Source organism: Amblyomma americanum, chromosome 1, assembly GCF_052857255.1.
Source record: "Amblyomma americanum isolate KBUSLIRL-KWMA chromosome 1, ASM5285725v1, whole genome shotgun sequence".
Lineage (NCBI taxonomy): Eukaryota > Metazoa > Arthropoda > Arachnida > Ixodida > Ixodidae > Amblyomma > Amblyomma americanum.
In genome coordinates, this window is record NC_135497.1 from 113,519,058 (window position 1) to 113,536,295 (window position 17,238).

The 17,238-nt window shown below is 46.3% G+C and overlaps 1 protein-coding gene across 1 annotated transcript in view; it reads left to right on the plus strand.

Moving 5' to 3' along the window:
* Positions 1 to 2,998: 2,998 nt before the first annotated feature.
* Lgr1 (Leucine-rich repeat-containing G protein-coupled receptor 1) overlaps positions 2,999 to 17,238 on the plus strand; it is a 186,170-nt gene continuing 171,930 nt past the window's right edge. The window contains exon 1 of the mRNA XM_077646568.1: positions 2,999 to 3,240. Coding sequence (XP_077502694.1) covers positions 3,014 to 3,240 — 227 coding nt within the window. The 5' untranslated portion in view covers positions 2,999 to 3,013. The remainder of the gene's footprint in view (positions 3,241 to 17,238) is intronic.

Consider the following 17,238-nt stretch of genomic DNA (forward strand, 5'->3'; position numbering starts at 1 on the left):
ACGTTGCGGGGCTAGTTGGTTATGCATATTCTTTCGTTCGTATTCGTCCTAAAAGTTAGCGCTGCTTAAATTTTAACGAAAGAAGTTCATGTAGCTGCACGCAACTGCGACGAGAAATACCACCTGTGGATAGCTAATGTTGCACGAGCCTCCACGTTAGCAAACGCACCGCTCGACGTGCTCGCTTCGTCAATACCAAAACGCTGGGCTGCATAACCAGCGCTACAAGGACTGTTATTACAGAAGCTAAATATGTTCGTACGTACCAATCTCTACTCAGAAGTTGTGACGGTGGCTCGGCGGTGACAGCTTCCGCACTGCTAGCTTGGCTTATTGCCGACGCTGCCGACTCCTCGACGCTCGGACTGTCCTGCGAGACCCGTCGCCTGATTCCTCAAAAGCATCGCAGGCTGCGTGGAGTTGAGGCTGCTGAAGTGCAGACCACAGTTCTTTGCGTAAACTTCGTTGTCGGGGTCAGGGACCGGATCCATCGTAACGCTGGTGAAAATATAAACGAAGCGACGGTAGCAACGACTGATAGAGTGCTTTAGCGTCCGGACAGCGGTAGTTTTAACCTCGGCTGCTGCTAGGCTGCACTGCTCGCGGCAGCAATCACGGAGTCAACGTTTCCGTCATTTTACGTCACTTTTCGGGTATTTCGTCATCAGAGAGTCCTGAGTTTGAATCAAAGCAGCGGGAAACAGTTTCTCAACTTCTAATCCAAACCTCTTAACAATAAATGCATCTTTAGCCGCCTGACAAGCGACAACAAAGCCACAAAACGCCGAACTATCGGATTTTGCTAACAAAAAATTGATAGGGTTGTCCTCAGTGTCCCCTTCAAATGGGAAGAGCTAGTTATATGGATTATTGCGGAATGCCTCTGCAGCCTCCGATTTGCTGACAATATTATTCTGGTGGGCATTTTGGGGAATCAGTTAAAGCTTGTGATTGAGGACCGACACACAAAGCGCAATGGTACGCCTCAATATTAAAACGAGTAAAATAAAAGCGCTACTGAACATTTTGACCAAGAGTTTACAATAGGCAACAGATCACTAGAATTAGTTAAGTAGCATATCTATATGAGTCAAATTATTATGGCAGATCCAGATGTTGAGAGACAAATCGCAGGTGTATAAGAATGGAGTGAAGTGGATTTGACTGCCCCTGCCAAATCATGAAAAGCGACATACTCATATCCCCCGAAAAAATCTAACCGATGGGCCTCGCCTGTTCTTGCCTTTGAGGCCAAAACTGGCCGAATAATAATGATGATGATATTAGTGCACGGACGGCCATAGATCACCCGCATGGAAGGCTACGTAGATGACACCACGAATCGTCGCTGCTGAAATAATGCTTTGATGTTCACAATTCTGCTACATCTCAACCTTTTTCACGCTCTGAAGACATAGCCCTTCGCCAGTTTGATAATTTGAACTCAGGAATTCCTCTGTCCCTATTTCTTCATGTCCTATCAAGGTATGCGCTGCAGCAAAGTTAACCGTATGCATGGTGCTTAGAACGCGTTATACACTTTAAGGCACGAGCGCGGAACAGATTACATTGAGACACAGAGCACGAAAATTCAACTGTTTATGAAGTCACGAAGGTTTTTCATTTTTATACCGAGAAGGACACAATGCCTCGGGGTGAGAACCAAAGCTGTGAAGCTTCGTGTCTTTGTTTTTGTTTTTGTTTTGTCTTTGTTTTGTCTTCATAGCTCTCGGTTAGAACCAAAGCTGTGAGGCTTCGCTTTGTTTTTGTTTTGTCTTGTCTTCGCAGCTTCGGTTTGAACCGCGAGGCGCGTGTCTCTCTATCAAAATGAAAAAAAAAAAACTTTGTGAATTCGCATTTTTTTTTTGTAAGTTCGCGCTTTGTGTTTCAATGTCATTTTTTCCGTTTCCGTGCCGCAAATTGTATAGCTCGTTGTAAACTCGATAATTAGGTGCCGATGCACAGAAGTAACCGTCGACCTCTGGCATGTTACAATATAGCTTTCTGTCCAGCTTTAAAATCCACCAATTTATCTTATTAAAGATCACACAGAACATTCGCTAACTAGCTTAAATTTAAAAGTACGAACTCGGCGAAGGCAATTTCTTGCCGTTCCAGCAAGAGTGTACCTTTAAAGCAGCAGGCTGCCTCTGTAAAGGCTGCGGAAAGAGCGCCAAAATGAGGTCATTCAAAAGTGCGACCTGGAATCGGACTGTCCGAAGCGTCCCGCCGACAACTAAGGCCTACAAAGTCATCCGCGGTTGTTAAACAATAGTAGGTTTTGAGGGGGAAAAAAACTGAGCCGCTCCCAGCTCAGAAGTAAAACTGTCCAGCAGCGTTTTCTATATCTCGTTTCAGTCGTGCTTGTCTGATACAAGTCCTTTTCAGACAGGTATTTTTCCCGGAAGTACGAATGCTTAAGGAGTGCCGCACATCATCGGCACAAATATGCGTGTCACTCCGTATGAATGAAATGATGGAGGTACAAAACTCGCAAACTGGCTTTTTTTCCAAATGGAAACCGATGACCAACAAGTCAGAGAGCTTTCAGCAATATTTGCGCGCTCGTTTCAGCGCAGCATTTGCAACTGTCGTCAGAGCTTGCACTCCCTGTTGGACAAAAAGCTGCCCGAGTTGGTTACAACTCATGCTGCAACAGCGCCAAAGACAGAGACCAACAACGAGGCAATACAAACACGACAGTGCAGTATTTGTCTTGTCTCGTTCTTTGTATCCGTCTTTGACGCTGCTTTCAGTACGAATTGCTCCCTGCTGCCCGCATCACAAAGCTAGGAGCGAATCAGTTGGAGTGCGCCGCTGCGCTTGAGAAGTTTTCCCGGGCGGGAGAGGAGGGTTCGCGCCTCCACCGACCCGGGTTAGCACGCGGAAGAAGAGGTGCGGGCCCGGAGCAGGCCACTTGTTGCGAGCGCGGTGGGCGAGCGCGGCGCTGCGATCGGCGCTTCTATAGGGCTGCGGTTCCGCTCCGAGGCTCAGAGCGACGGCCCAGCTCGCGATGGAGGGGCGGCGAGCGACCAGGCTGCTTGCGCTCTTGGTGCTGGTGGTGCTTGCGTCAGCGGTGGGTGGCCCGTTGAGCGCGGCCGGGACGCAGCTGCCGGTGCCCTTCACCGAGACGGCGGCCGCCGAAGGCTGCCGCTGCTGGGCCCAGGGGACCGAGTGCCGCTGCTTCGGTGACAGCGTGCGCGAGGTGCCCGCCCAGCTGACTGACCGCGTCGAGAAGCTGTGAGTGCCGAGCGGGGGCGTACCCGCGCATACTGTCGCAACTTGCGATATGCAGCTGCCTGCCGCAGCATTCAATGTGCCTCGCTGGAACGACTGCCTTCGCAAAAGCGCTCCAGCGGGGCGCGCGAATCCCGTTCGGGACCCGTCCGAGAATCGGTCGCGGTTCTTTGTCCTAGCCGCGAGAAAATGAGAGAGAGAGACGATAATGCAGGCTACTTCGACAATCGCTGTTTTTGGAGGCGTCCGAATAATACCATGACAAACTTCCACGTTGTAGAGAGCGAAATGAGCAGCTGCTCGAAAAGAAATAGAAGGTGGTTTATAAGGTTGGTCTTTTGTTTCGCTCTGATTTCCGGCCACTGCAGCGATGCGTCATTCAACATCAGCGAAAAAGACAGAAAAGAAAGGAAACGTTAGTATGCCAGGGAGGTCGTCGTTGTGTGCTGACGATACTGAAATGAGCTGGGGTGGTGCGAGGAAGGCTAGCGAACAATACGCAGCTCCAGTATTATTTCCTTTTCTCTCAAGCAGAGTGATGTACCATTATCGCTGCTATAAACTCGGCTAACGGCTGTGTGTGGTGGCTTATGTCGAATAATAGAGAACGATATGCTAGAAAAGTTGTGAACGTAACCTAACAAAAACTAAAAGAAAGAAAAAACGTCTCGCAACGTGTACGACACAAAATAAAAAAAAAGGATTATAGTTCAGAACTGAAACTACGTGTGAGAAAATTAGGTATCAGGGAGAAACATAAAAAAATTTCTGAGTATGCTGCTTTTTAATGCAGAAAGGCGAAAAATGGGCTTTTTTATTACCTATGTAACCTGGGCAGCAGTGGCATTCACTTCAGAAACTACAAGCGCGAAAAGAGCCCGAAGGAAGAAGTACAAATGCCTCGAGTGTAACGACTGTCGCGCCCATCCATGCTCACCTCAGATAACAAGCCTTTAAGAGCTAAATTTCTATTTTATTCATCCATTTTTTTATTCGTCCATTACGTAAAAAATTTAAACAAGCGCTGCAAAAAAGCCCAATTTGAGAAGAAACGGGCTGTTCTCAGCTGGTACCAGAGCAAAAAAAAAAAAAAACTTTGTTGTATGCCGGTTAACTCCTGGAACTAAGTTCAGGGCAGAGTATACGTCCTTTAGCTGCTTCTACACTGAGTTGATGTTTGTACAACAGAGAGATTCGTATTAGCAACAAACAAGAGTCTTTTCTTCTACGTAGCTTATCTGGTGTTTAGCTCTTTAAGCGCGCACAAAGCACTCAACAGTGCAGAGCTTCGGAGATTAAAGGAGATGCGCTCTAACAAATTATATCGCACGATTGTGGACAGCAAACCGTTCGCGCCCTTTTCGTAGCAGAGAAAATCTCACTTTGTTTTTCTTCCCGGGCGGCTTACTGACTTGGATTTTGCTAAAGTTCAGCTGCCTTCCTTTGTTTATTTCTTTTAGGCAGAAACGGCGGGCGTCGGGCGTGGTACAGCGGAGCAATTTCTGTTTCCATTTCATTATTGGCATCCGCCGCATCGTCGAATTGTCTATCGTGGCGACAGGGCAGCGAGAGGAGGAAGGGGGGGGGGGGGGGATTAGTGGCAATTATAAAACTGCGCATAGAATGCAGTATGATAAGACACACATTGTGCGCAGAATCTATGAACCGACTAGCCCAACATCATGTCTTACTTCAGAGCAGTGTCGCTTGAATCTGTGCCCGATGGACAAGAAAGATCAAAATGAAATAGAATCAGAATGAAACTGTTTAATTTTCCTGACATTGATATCAATTCCTCTGGCACTCCCCGTTGTTATTGCTGCAGTACCCTTCCATATGTTTGCCCATCCGTAATGTTGTCGCTCATCTGTTTTTTGCTTTTTACGTGATGAGCCTAATACCAGCAAATTTTTAGCTGTATCATTCATCGGACAGGCGTGAAGTCTCTTCCTGCGATCGATTCATGACTGTTTTAAATAACTAAGAACAATAAGTTATTGTAGCCACTGAAACTAATATATTACACTAGAACGAACACAAATTGTGCATTTAAAAGAGTAATAAGGCAACAGAAATACCTAATACAAACTTTAACGCAGTACACGTGCATAAAAATTTTGCCTGCCGAGAGTTTATTCGATCAATATAATAATATGCTCGTTCCGCTATATGGTATAAATCGATTCAAACCACTAGATCGTTGTTAGAAAGTCTTTTTTTAAAAAAGAAGGTTAAATATAGCTTTCACTCTTGTAGCTTGAGCATATCACCGAGAGTCATGTTGCAAACAGCTCACGGAAAGCTCGGAGCACCAAATCTTGATAGGTTAAGACTGATACACTTATTTTATCGTTAAGAGTTTAGAATGGTTAAATGAATGCTCCTTGATGCTGCTAAGGGCGTCTTTATGCATTCTTACTAACGAAAGAAAATGGCATAGTTTTCGAGCATAACAAATGTGTTTGAACGCTTTGCACACCGAGGCATCTTTGAATGAGATTCCATATCAGTTAAATGGCTGGTTACGCGAACATAGACTTTTTTTTATACGAGTACTTGAACTTTCAACCGTAAATTGTCACTCACCGCTTCGTTTAACAGTGCAGGGTACATTTCGGTTTCATGTTGCATAAGATGATCAAAGTGTCCGTGACCTCATTTTATCTTGCTGTCTCGCACTTTGGGTCACTTTTTCCTTTCGAATTCTTGCTGCCTTTTTTTTTTCACGCGGTCTTTCTTTCACTTGCCGTATGTTTGTATCCACTGTCCGCACCCACTCCTTTTCTAGGGTAGGAAACACGCGCCGGCAACCATTGACAAAAAAAAAACATAAACCTTGGTTACGTCTGCTTTGCTCCGTATCTAGCACAGCACAGGCGGGTTTCTGCCGATACCGGCAGGCTTTTATTCCCATTCTTTCTTGCGTGCTCAGCGGACTGGTAAACGGACGTCACTTTTTTGTCGATGCCGGTTATTTACTCCATCGATAAATTCCGTGCTTTACCTCAGCTCATCTTCAACATGTTCAACAACTTGCAAGGATAGAGTTTCTACAGCCGGCTTTCATCTCCTGCAGTACATTCACATGTCTCTTGGAGCACATGTCGCGGTGTTTTCCCGTGCGCTATTTCGCATGCCACACAAGTCATGTGCACAGCCACACCAAACAACCGTACACATTTTGATCGAACTGTGACGAACGCAGTCACCTGCAAATGGCATTGAAGAGCAAAGCTAATATATCTAGGCGCGCCACCGCAATAAATGCGCTTAGAATAATGCATTAAGCGCACAATGCATAAAGAGCGCAATGCATCAGCGCTCGTAAATCACGAGGGCATGTGGCGCGCACAGTGTCCGACTGACCCTTCATGCAATCTTCATGCAAACTTTAGCCCGAGGCGCACTGAGGGATATGGGATACCGCCTCCCTCAACCCTTCATTTCAGTTCATGAATAAGTAAAAAGGAAACCCATCCCAAGGTGGGCACTGAGAAGCGTTTGCTACTAGGCTGCGATTGCGACAGCCAACTTGCAATGGACGGCACTCTCTTCCGCACCCCAGGCACGTATTGGTCAAAGGGCGCGCGTTTCATTGCTGAACGAGGCCGCTCTACTCCGCCTCTCCGAAACGCCTTCGTGCAGCTACTGGCTCTCTCGCCGCACGCTAAAGAGTCAAATGCCTCGCAACGTCCACTGCTCTCGGCAGAGAATAGCATGTCGGTGGTTTGAAACATGCCGGCTACAATCTGCGCCCTTCAGCAAGCAGCTTTATATCTCTCACATCGACCTCAAAGGCTCAAGAGTGTCACGGCGTTTGCTTTCTTCCTGAATGGAGCAGGCTCCAGTTGCATGCTGAGCAGTCCCGTACCAAAGCACTGATGATGATGATCATGATGTAGAACATCTACTTAAGAAGTTTGCCCGTCCGGTGGGCGTCATTGTGGTCGGGCTAGTGGGCTGCGTCCGGGTAGCTGACTTCTGGTAATTTGCTGTGGCTGCGACCCTGTGCCTTGGCTCGCGTTTTCCTTCGTACAGTGTGGTAGATGTGGTGCGTATGTCTGGAAATGGGCGTAATTTGTAGGTGGTCCTTGTTGACTGGTGAGCGTGCTGGGGGGGGGGGGGGGCTGTGGATTAGCGATAGCCGAGGCATTGCATTACACAGTGTCCAGTGGTGCTGAGGGTAAGGCACGCTATTTGACTTGCAAGGTGGGCTTGTATTAGTTCCCTAACCGTATTGGCGAGCAGCTTCTTGTAGATGTGGATGGCATTAGGCCGTGTGCTTGGTTGTAGACTTTAAGAATCAAAATGTCAATCTGCCCTAGTTCTCCAGGCTGTATGAGTTTTTATGGAGTGTAGTATGCGATATGGGTGATGACTAGCGCCTTAAACAACCGGATGGTGTCAGTCTCCTTGAATCCCTGATTTATGTTGGACACCCTTGTAATCATCCGGTTGATCTGTGCTGTAGTTTTATTGAGAAAGTGCAAGGCGCGGGTAGCGCTTTGCTGTATGTGGAGAGCGAAGCACGTGGGGCCTAGATGGGGCGCTGCGTTCAAAACAGTTTGATGATTGCTACCAGGATCTTTTAGCACGCTTACGGAACATAACCACGCTGCTCGTTTTCCGTGATCGTGTCCCCGCTGTGAGCGCACGTCCACTGTAGTGCATACGTCACAACATTCGTTCGCTGCTGCTCGATAATTAGCTCCTCTCGGCCCGCGTCTGTGTCTTCAGCGACACTGCAAGGCAGTCGTATATAGTGGGCACTTTATAAGCGACAATCTTCATATCTCGTGTCGTGCTTCACCTGTGCCTGGTTCCTACACGTTCCTGGTTGCCTATGGCAACCAACGCTGGTGGTTTCCACGCCGGTCGCCGCGCCTAGTCAAAGTGAACGGAGGAAAAGCCCTCATAACTGACCAGAAGAGTTGGCCGTCCGAAAACAGCTTTGTAAAGGTTAGATGACGACGCTACTGTTTCGCTAAACAGTCATGGTTTTCACTCTCACCAGTGAACGCTTCTGTGGCGGATGCTGTTAGCATGTTGCCTCTTGCAAAACGAGTTGTTGTTTCAGTGGAACGACAGCGCGATAAAAGATTGAACCTACCCCCCCTGTTTTTTCGGCCTGCTTTCTTCAGTGAAAACCACAAGCAGCGCGTCTATTAAAGAAAATTTGTGCGTTTACACATTTTCCTTGGCAATTACAATATTGAGAATTGTGCTCTACATAGCTCAGCGGGAAAAAGTAAAAATACCTGAGACCCCCTTCTTCCCGCTCTTTTTTTAGCCCATCATAAACACTGCAAAGCTTACTTTTGGAGAGTTACAAATGATGATTATTAGTCACGCAAAGCAAGGACTGAGTTGTATCGATAATTAGTATGCAAAATTTCCGTTCCGTCTTAATGTGAAAGATATAAATGAGCGGCATGCGAGTAAGATTGATCAGAATGGCTGATCGGACTGACTCATCATTCTGATTGTGAAAGCGTATATAATTCTCGAAATCGCAACGAAATCAATTTGAAGTTTGCGTCCCTGTGTGTCGCCCTTCATGTCGCCTCTGTTCTATGTGCGAAAATTTTTCATAGTTCAAAATAGTTATAGAAATGGGCGTAGCCTCACTCTTGCAACGAAACATTACAACGCATGGACCAGCTGCGGAGATATCCAATATTATGAACATTGTTATTTTCATAACGCCATCATTATATTGTCTTGTGGTCGTATACTACCCTACACGGGGACCGTCGAGCTTCCAATTCACCCGCTGCTACGGCGTGCAGTAAATAAAGGCGACTAAAGGGACGCACCCCAAGCAGTTATCCGCCGCACTCTGAACATGAATACGCCTCTATGGGAGTGAAAAGGGAGTAAACTGTCCTCTCTTTTTACTTCTTTCTGTTCAGAGTGCAGGAGTTTAACACAGTTGGGACAATAGTGGTGCCGAGACACTATTTCATCTAACAATAAGTTTTCACAATAGCAAAAATCGCTGCTGCTTTGCCGGCACAAAAAGATAGTAAAAATTCTGCTCTTCTTGCTGACGAGGAAGTCACTCGAGCCCTCTGTGTGTGCCCAGTGATGCTATGCAAGGCGTCCTTTAACTACCGTTTGCTGAACGTGTGTAAAACAAAAAAAGCGCCACTGTTTTTGTCCTTCAACTCAAGACAAAAGAACCGAGCAGCGTACACTGTGTGGTGTCGCATCTCGTTGAATCGTGCGTACAGATTACACTGGTCCTTTCGACGAGCAGTTAAATAGCTCAGGAGTTTCCTGCGTAGTAAAGGCAGCATTCAGCAATAAACGCATTAATTAACTCAGGAATGGAAGCACGATGGATTAAATTACTACTCTCTCGCAAGTGTAACAGTGCGCACGAATTAAGGAAGCGGGATCCGCGGCCTGTCAGCCGCTCCGGAAAAGAACAACGCCTGGATGCGTGCTGGAAAGAGGAGATGATAGCGCCCGCGCAGAGAAACAGGGGGAAAGAAAAGTGAAAATAAAGGAAAGAAATACTCCTCGCACCATTAGCCACAGCTTAAACTGCGTGGCACTCGAAAGAAGGTAAACACTCCACGCGCTACAACTAAACAACAGTTAGACAAAAACGTCGGGGTGCCATTCAAATCCCAGCAAACACGATGGAAACGAAAGGCTGAGGACAAACAATAACACGCGTCAACGTCATAACCGGAAGTTTAATGGAGCCGCTTTCAAGAAAGCTGCGAAGGCACTTGCGCCGCTGTTTTGAAAGGAGCGTGCGACGCCGCGGAAGCTGTGGAGCGAGCGTCCAAGCAGCCGGGTTTTAGTTCGCGGCGCTGCAGGCCCACAGTAACGCAGGAACGCAGCAACGCATCCTTACTGACCGACATCCTTTGCGCCGGCCTATCACGACATACGAGGACGACACCGTGCCGGCCATTCACGAATCACTCTCGCGAGTGAGGACTGTCGTGAATTTGGCCCTTGAGTGGCTGCAATGCGCTACAATGTCACTTTGAGAAAAGAAAAATAGAGCCTTGTGTCTTGTTCACTTCGTCGGCTGTCCTCGATGCCTGCGCTTGTTTCTGCCAAGGAGCGCAGAGTCAGTGAAATCGCGAGCCTGGCAAAGTCAATGATGGTAGAAATTTGCGCAGAATGTAGTGCCCCTGTCGGGGACAATACGACCGACTGGCGGGGCTGGCGCTCGACACTATCTATATACTCACTGATAAGATTAACAATATCCAGGTGATGTACCGAGAAACACTGCATGTAAATGGTTTCTTGTCGTATGGGGGAATCTTTCTGAGCCAATGATGCTACATTAGGGGAATTTTCCTCTTTTCATATATTTAGAAGAGCAAATTTTTACTAAATTTCACGGAATTATAAAAACCGAACTATTCTGTTTTTTCCCCAAATTGCCCGAATTTTTGAGATACTGCGGGAAAAGAGGGACTGAAATAGGGATTTTTGAGCCCAACTGAGAGAATTTTCGGTTACGTCCTGAAACATCACTGTTCTGACCTGGTGCCACAACCGAATATGTGAAAGGACAATTATATCGCTAAGCAGCAATAATAAAAATTTTACTTTCCTGCCACGAGAGCTCGTGACACATCGCGAAAATTTTTCTTTTTCTTGTGCCTGCCCTTGTTAATTACCACTTGTGGCTCAGAAGTTGCAAAACCATGGTCGTTGTTCCTTGACTTAAACGCCTTCCGAGCGTCATGCTTGTTTACACCTCCTTTCTTCTCTCTCTTTCGTCAAACAAACGAGGCGCCTTGATGGCGAAGACTACGGCCGGGCTTGAAATGCTGCAGCAAAGATATGCGCAACTTTTCTTTTGCTCTCTGTTTAATTCGCGAAAACTCACGAGCGTATTTTTGCACGCTTGTTTTGTTCATTATGATGCTAACCTGCAACGTAATAAAAAAAATGAGTTTACACTCGTCGGCGTGGCAAAATGCGGCCCTTTAAAGAGGAAGCTTATTGCTGCAAGTAGTCTGTTTTCTAAACAGCGCTCGCACCACATAGAACGAACGAACGAACGAACGAACGAACACTAATTCAGAGATTTTCATTGCTTTTTATATTATGCATGTCCTGCCCGTCGACTGAAAACTGCTGGTTCCCAGTATTTTATTTGCCTTGCGCTTTGCTGTTTTTCTGGTTACAATGGCTTCTCTGAAGGCTTCGTTCGCTCAAAAAGTAAACATGGGCGAACTAAAGGGGCAGTTGAAAAGCAAAAACAGCCGGCTGTGTTGCCAGCCCATGGACATATACTTCACGCGTCGATACGCTGCATGAGTGCACTGCACTAGCTAAATGAGCACTGGTTTCGCGTACCCTACAGCCGCAGCTCAACTTGATTTTGGATGACGCGCCAGCTGATTTCCCTCACTCACGACAGTCACCCCTCGTTGAACGCGAAGAGCTCGTAGCTAGAGCACAATTTTCTGAAGCAGCATTTTCAACCTATCGGGTAGCCCGCTTTTAGTTTTTCACCCAAGTCGCCGAATAACAACTCGCTGAGTGCAAGCACTTACAAGAAGATACGATTCTTTACGCTGTACGACGGTGCAGTAATTTGACAGGACGCGCGTAGCTCGCAAGCCCTCTTTCAGGGACTCCGGAACTTTTTTTGTGGTGGGGGGAGGCAAGACTTCGAGTTTATTTTGTTATTTATTTATTTAATGCTCATTACGTAACGAATTTTATATTTTTATTATTATTATTTATTTTTCAATGTTGAAACGTTGCTGCAAACTGTCACACATTGTGGTGACGACACTCCAGCAGTCAGGAAGACAACGAAAAGGCTTCCAGAAGAAGCTGTTTAAGGGGCTGACTCGCGCCCACTAAGAACTGAATGACTCGGCGGCGGCGATAGCCACAAACGTGCTCGGCGGACATAGAACTGAATGCCTGTAGTTCTTGGCCGCGCTCAATTTAATTGCAAGGGTGGTCAAACGGGCTAGTTGGTAGTTCACATTTGGAAAAAAAAAAACAGCGCAGCTTAAGACAAGGACTGAGGAAGATATAACGACACAGCGCTGACTTCAACTAGTTGAAGTTGAAGTCAGCACTGTGTCGTTATACCTTCCTCAGTCCTTGTCTTAAGGTGCGCTGTTTTTTTTTTAGATCTCAATTTAAAGCTGGCAAGGAACCTTTTAGATAAAGAACCAAAAGAAACTACAAAAATCTGGAAAATTGTGGAAGCATTTGCACGTGGCCACGATCAATGGAGCTAAGTCTGGACAATGATAAAGCCGCGGGCCGGCGGTTTTGATTGCGAACGAACAAACGGTGCAAAAGGTTCACGGCAATATAAAACGAATTGAAATGGAAAGCTCTACACACGAGGAGTGATCAATTTCATTAAAAAGTTTGTGCATAGTTTTTTTTTTAATTCCGCTAATCATGATCATGTACACGGGTCAGACAGTCGACTTCTGTTGGGACATGACTGGTTATACAAAATGCTTTGCATCTGGCTACAAAGCCAAGTAGCACAGCCCCACTGTGATTTTCATTATAGGAGTCCTAGAACTGAAATGCTTCAATTGTCAGAACTCCGATCCAAGTGCAAGCAGTTAGAGACTTGGAGCGGGAAGAGGGGGGGGGGGGGGGGGGGCGCTGCCCCCTCTGGAAAATTGTTGGGGGAACGACGGCCCCCGTTACCCCCCCCCCCCCCCACTGTTCCGGGGTTCCTGCCCTCTTTTCGTTTTTTTTTTTGTCCTGACAATGTACTGGCGATTTGCACGACCCAGAGGAAGGGTCTCAATTTATTCAGTATAACGGTGCTACGGAGAACTGCGCCCGGGGTCAGCCTATGTGGAATCGCGCTTGTTTTAAAATTTCACGATAAACACGAGCTTGTTTACCGACGGAAACAACCTCGCGTCTGTCAGACAGCCTCTGTTCTCGATGGTGCAAAGGCGTAAACGAGCAACAACGAAGAAATCGCTGTCTGGCGCTTGAAAGCAGCCGGCGGGAATGTGAAGCGGTAGACGGTGGATGCGTGCTTTGGAGTGAGTTTTAAATCAATCACACCGTCAATGAGGAATTCTGATCAGCGGGTGAATGACAAAACCAGGATATCAGGTAAGCGAGATCATGTGATAGGGAATATGCCATGCTGCTTTGCCATGTTGCTTCGCACAAAAAAAGCTAGCGAAATTTGGCGGTCATTGTCATTTGGATTTTAACTGATAAAGCTGCACCCTTTTTCTTTTTGCGTGCTCACAAACTTTATTAGCGATTTGTTACGTTAAGTGAGTATATAAATTTGTAACTGTATGTGTAGAGATGGAAATCGAGACCGATGAGCCCGCCTGTTTTCGCGCATTGTCTTCTCAAAGCAATTAACCACATCTGCAGGTGCTCTCAGTTCTTTTGTATGCAATGGGTGTAAGGATACAAACATTTTTTTTTTACAATTCTGATCAATTTTTTTCACCCATCCGTCTGTCTGACAGAATCCAGAGACAGCAATGCATTGGGCAATCGAACTGCAAAAATAATCAGTATGATATGGAATTAGAATATCATTAAATAACCCCCTTCCATGGACAAGCAATCACCATGTTACCATAGATACATGACGCAATAACGCCTGCAATTAGAGAGACAGCCCCAAGAACTCTTGGCGCTTGAAATGTTTCCGTTACTGATATCTTCTCGGGGATATTTTTAAACATATAGAGCCTCGTATTTACGAAGGCCCTTCTTTTCAGACGAATCGGGTTTTTAGAGAAATCGGGTTTTTAGGCGGCGTATTTGATAAGAACTGTGCTGCCATGTTCCGGCGAGCGCCTCATCGCGGCGTGTAAGCCTCATGTTCGCATGCTCTCTCTATATTGATGGCAGCAGAAAATCACGCAGTGACACTTGTGAGCTCTTCTACCTCGTTAGCTTGCAAACATCCGTGTGAAAGCGCGCCCAAGAAATGTTTAGAGAGAACGTCTGAATGCGCTGGCCAACCACTCAGGCAACGAAGCAACGATGCCGTCTTGGGCGCCGATCCACCTTCAGCGGACTAGTTTGCGTGGCGTCGATTTCACGAAAATCGCGAGCAGAGTCTCGCAAATATTGACAATTTCTAAGACTGTTACTATTCTAGGTCATACAACCTGCAGGTTGTTAAGGGGAAAAAAGCGCCATAAAACGTGTCCTAAAGCTTTTACCGTTTCATGAAGTAAATGAAGACGTTTTGTGGTGTTTTTTGCTGAGTATTTTTGGGGCGAGATCTGAAAGTTATAAGCAATAGTAATGAACAAGAAAATGGTCGCACTTACTGAAATTTACAGAATATACTCTCGTGCTTGCAACAGGGTAGACAAGGCAATAAGAAATATTCATTGTAGCCGCCATTTCGGATAAAAAACACGCGCCTGCAGAATGGTTGAACAATTAAGAGCTATTCTGAGGTACAAGTAAACGTCGTCTGACTGCGTAGTACTTATGAGATGGCAAGAACAAAGAACAAAAAAGCCAATTTGTTCATGCTGGACATGTATTCCAAACTTTTCGCAAATAAAGGTTCTCCAAACGTTTTCGCCTTCAACCACGCACTCCTGTGACAAAAAGTTAATCTCTGTAAAGTTTTTGTTACGCTTGCTCTGTGCTCCTGACTCGATGATTCCAACCTTTGAGAGCTGCAGTCGCGAAGAGATCATACATGATGTTTCCTGGAACTGCCTCAGGTAGTTCATAAATGCGGTTTGAACAGCCCTCAGGCGTAAGACAGCCGGCCAAAGTTTGGGCAAACTACTCTGAAACGCTGAGGTTACCGTCGTCGGCTCGTAAAGCCCTCAAAGCACTCCTCCGTTTTCACACTACTATGTCCTGAGGATCTTTGTGTGCCCGAGTGACCGTTGTCTTTCTTTTCTCTCTCCTACTGCAGCCCCTCGCGTAGCCTGTCCTTAACGTAGGGAAGCAAACCGAATACTCATCTCGTTCATATCCCTTAACTCCCTTCTTTTCGTTCTGCCTCTCCAGATTTAGGCGCACCTATCGACACCACAGTGACGAAAGCAGCGTCAGCGTCAGCTCCAATACATTCAGAGGAGACTGTTAAGTCAGTCGCTGCAGCTTCCACAAACAGTCTTCTCGGTCTCTCTTCCCATGCACTCTCTGCGACACGGTGGGGCGTCTCGTTGCAGGGGCTCGCAGAAACGCAAGCTCATACCACCACATCAAGATTCATCGCAGCGAATCAATCGACCCTCGGGTTAAATTGGCTTATTTCTTTTCTTTCACCTTTGTTCTTTTTCTTATTATCTATTTATTCTTTCATTCACCCTGTCTTTGAGCGAATACTTAGCCCTCTTGGGTAAAGGAGAGGGACACTAAAAAAATAAGCAAATGCAGCGAATAAACGAGGCACTACATGAATACATGTTTGTCTAACCATCCTTAGCGCTTGCAGGAAAGTGTTTATAGGAAATCTTTCCCTGTCTCAAACTGTACAGGGAAGACTAAAGCTTAATGGGGTCAGTTCTAACATGAAGGATGGTGAAATAAGTTAGACAGAAGGCAGGAAAATGAGGCTCTTAACGCAAATCAAAGTGAACAAGGGTTGAGGGGGGAGGGGGGTCTTAGACCGCTAGCCATTGTTTCGACAAGAGGACTTGTCTTAGACTTAGGCCTTCTTGGGAGAAATGCACGCTAAGGGGACAGATCGATTGCAAGTTGTTCTAGAGAGGAAAAAAGTCAAACCTGAATTGCATTCCGCGTACTTCAAAGTTAGGAATGCAATTTACTGTAGTGATTTTGGAAGGACAGTCGAGCCACGAGTGTTCGTGTTATATGAGTCTGGCTGCTTGATTGGATCTTTTAGACCCAGTGCATATCTTTAACTGAGTTTGAGGATTTCGTGCAATGCACGCAAATTCGAGCTACAGCCTGACGAACAAAAAAGTAGCACCGAATTTCAAAATAGAACGGGTATTTTCAAGGCTGTGCCTAGAAGTTTACAACAACAACAAAAAAACAGGAGCCCTAAATAGTGTTATGAATATTTCGGGACAAACTGAAAGTCGAGGTGGAACCAGAATATATTTAGTTGTCAAGAACGCGTATTGCGAGGGATATAATATATGAGGAAAAAAAGAAGGGGGCATTTTTTTTTCACGTGTATTCAGCGGAACCACGCCTCCATTGGTGCTCACAACCATCCCCTGCTCACTGCACCATTCCAATATGTTATGCCACTATTATACACAACCTGCTCATTTAGTCTGTGTATCTCTCTAAGCAAAATGCAACCAGTGAGCCTTCAAGTGTGCACGCCATATATCACCTCAGTAATATTCTCACTACCCTCAGCAAAAAACGAATGATTCGCGAATGCGATATCAAATGAAGAGCGTTAGCTAGGTTTTTTCACCTATGCTTTCGACAAATTTGGATATCAGCGTGTACATCACCAAACTAAGATTCGTCTGGTACCACCCGCATCTCTCTACAACCACTGGTTCTCCCGCCACAGCCCTCCGAAGGTCGCCCTTCATTACGGTTTCGAAGAACAAAGGTCGTCTGTACGAATCCCTCACACATGCCAGGCTTCAACCCGAAAAACAACTTTGTGTGCCAAACTGTGGCAATTCATTTGCCACCACTCCGAACCCTCTGCGCTATGTGGGTGGGCCACAACATTGTCACCAATAGCCACCCCAAGTGGAACCAGTCTCGGCACCAGCTCAGACGGTAGATATGTAGCGAAACGCCAGTGTGCGGTGTAATCCGACCGCCGTGTCGCCTCGACGACTGCGCGCGCGTTCAAGTGGTGGGGTGTCACACTTTGGTGAGATGACATTTGTTGACCTGAGGTGTCACGGCTATGATCACGTGATTTAGCTGCCATCTTACACTCACGTTTCGTCACTCAAACACGGTTCTAATGCGCGCAGACATCCCGTGTGTTAATAAATTGAAGCATCAAAATTTATTTCGCGCAGGGAACCTTATCGATATCATTAGTAAACTGTAAACTGACGGCATTGTTTG